Below are 1,831 nucleotides of genomic sequence, written 5' to 3'. Positions count from 1 at the left end.
CACAGTCTCAGAAACTCCATTTATAAACTACTGCTATATGAGACTGATAAACTGACTTGGGAACACAGAGTTATCAGAAACTTGTGAAGTCCTTGACTCTCCATATATATTTGATAGTTTCTTATTTCACTTCAACATCACAATTTCATCTACAGCTTTTTGTAATCAGACATCACTACAAAGCAGACTATGTAACCTGGCGCTGTACAAGTCGTGGGTATAAGGGAAAAGAAAGGCTGATATACAAGCTTAAATATTCTCACACAAAACAGGAGGAAAACTGAAAGTGCTCTAAAAACAAAACAATACACACACAACACTCACTGATAACCTACGGCGTTTAGAACATATAAGATGGAGAACTTTTTTTTTTCTCCACACACAGTAGCCCATTGGCTGTCTTATCACACAAAATCTACTCACTGAAAAGAGATTTCAGTGGTAATGTCTTACACCGAAAAACAGTAAACTTCACCAGTGACCACCACGGCAAAGAGTATTTAATGGTTCAATGTGATAAAGCACCCTTTTTTGTTGTTGTTGTTGTTGTTGTTGTTGTTGTTTGTGATTAGAGCTGCATTGCTGTGGAGGGTTGCTGTATTACATTCAGATCACACAAATCACAATAAATTAAAAACATCATATTCACATGCAGTTAGCATATATTTTACTCATATTTTATGCATTTACGCCCACACAAATGAAGTCCTGTATGGCTTACCTGGTTGGGATAACAAATGCCTTTATCTAAATGGACTTTAAGAATGGATACTTAACTGAATGAACTCCAGATACACGTTTTCCTAACTAAAGTTAAGGTTTACATTTTCCAGTCTGAATTTAAATACAGCGTACCTGGGATTCATATTTTGAATGAGATCAGATTTCTGCATGTTTAATTTTGTTTAGGTAAATATATTTATGAACATATTTATACATAAATACAATAAGCGAGATGTTGTTGGGTTTGGTATACATTTACTGAGAATAATCCACACACAGGCTAAGCATTCACTGGGTTTAGATTAGGCATATATGCTGATGAGAATATTTAACAGGTTAGGCTGGGGTGTACAGCATTTTCACCAGGTTAGACAGGGGTATATATTCACAAGGTTGACTGGACATACACATATATTCACCAGGTTGACTGGATATATACATAACCAGGTTAGGTTATGTAATACACTTGACCAGTCTGGAATACCGCTCTGTATGGATCAGGAGTGGGGTATATACGTAATTACCTGTCTGGGCATTTGGTATCGTTATATAGTTGTAGTTACCTGACTGGATCTAGGTATACATTTTGTCTTGCATGCCTCCAGGGGACAGAGCTGGAAGAGGCTGAGCCACTCTGTTGTGTAAGAGAAGCAGTCAGAGTGAGGAGGGGGAGGGGATTTAGTTTGTGATAGGAAGATATATTGTCTTTAGAGATAAAAACAAACAAACAGGAGGGGATGAGTTGTTTTTTTTTAAGGGTAAGAGTATATATGACAGTTTAAAGTGGCAGTTTATGGAGGAAGAGCTGTCTGTCACACACACTGAGAGAACTGCACTCAGCCTCACTGATGAGGGCAAGGGACAGCGTGGAGGGTAATCGACTGAAATAATAAGGTGTACACAACATACAAATGACAAACCTACACAAAGTGCTTATATATTTTATATATATATATATAATATATTACTATATTAATCCCACAAAATGAGTGGAATTTATTAAAATTAGTTAATAACTACTTGGCAATAGGTCAGTCATGCTATTTGCTGTTTCATTACTGTGACCTTGTAAAGTGAAGTACTCTGTAGTCAGGGCTAATCTGTTCTT

General features: G+C 36.6%; 1 protein-coding gene across 1 annotated transcript in view; it reads right to left on the bottom strand.

Annotated features, from left to right (window-relative positions):
- Positions 1–1,296: 1,296 nt before the first annotated feature.
- Positions 1,297–1,831, bottom strand: part of ctbp2a (C-terminal binding protein 2a) — an 18,855-nt gene continuing 18,320 nt past the window's right edge. Inside the window, exon 10 of the mRNA XM_030780992.1 lies at positions 1,297–1,357. Coding sequence (XP_030636852.1) covers positions 1,297–1,357 — 61 coding nt within the window. The remainder of the gene's footprint in view (positions 1,358–1,831) is intronic.

This window comes from Chanos chanos, chromosome 1 (assembly GCF_902362185.1).
Source record: "Chanos chanos chromosome 1, fChaCha1.1, whole genome shotgun sequence".
NCBI lineage: Eukaryota > Metazoa > Chordata > Actinopteri > Gonorynchiformes > Chanidae > Chanos > Chanos chanos.
Note: the sequence above shows the minus strand (reverse complement) of the source record. Positions and strands in the feature narration are given on the sequence as shown.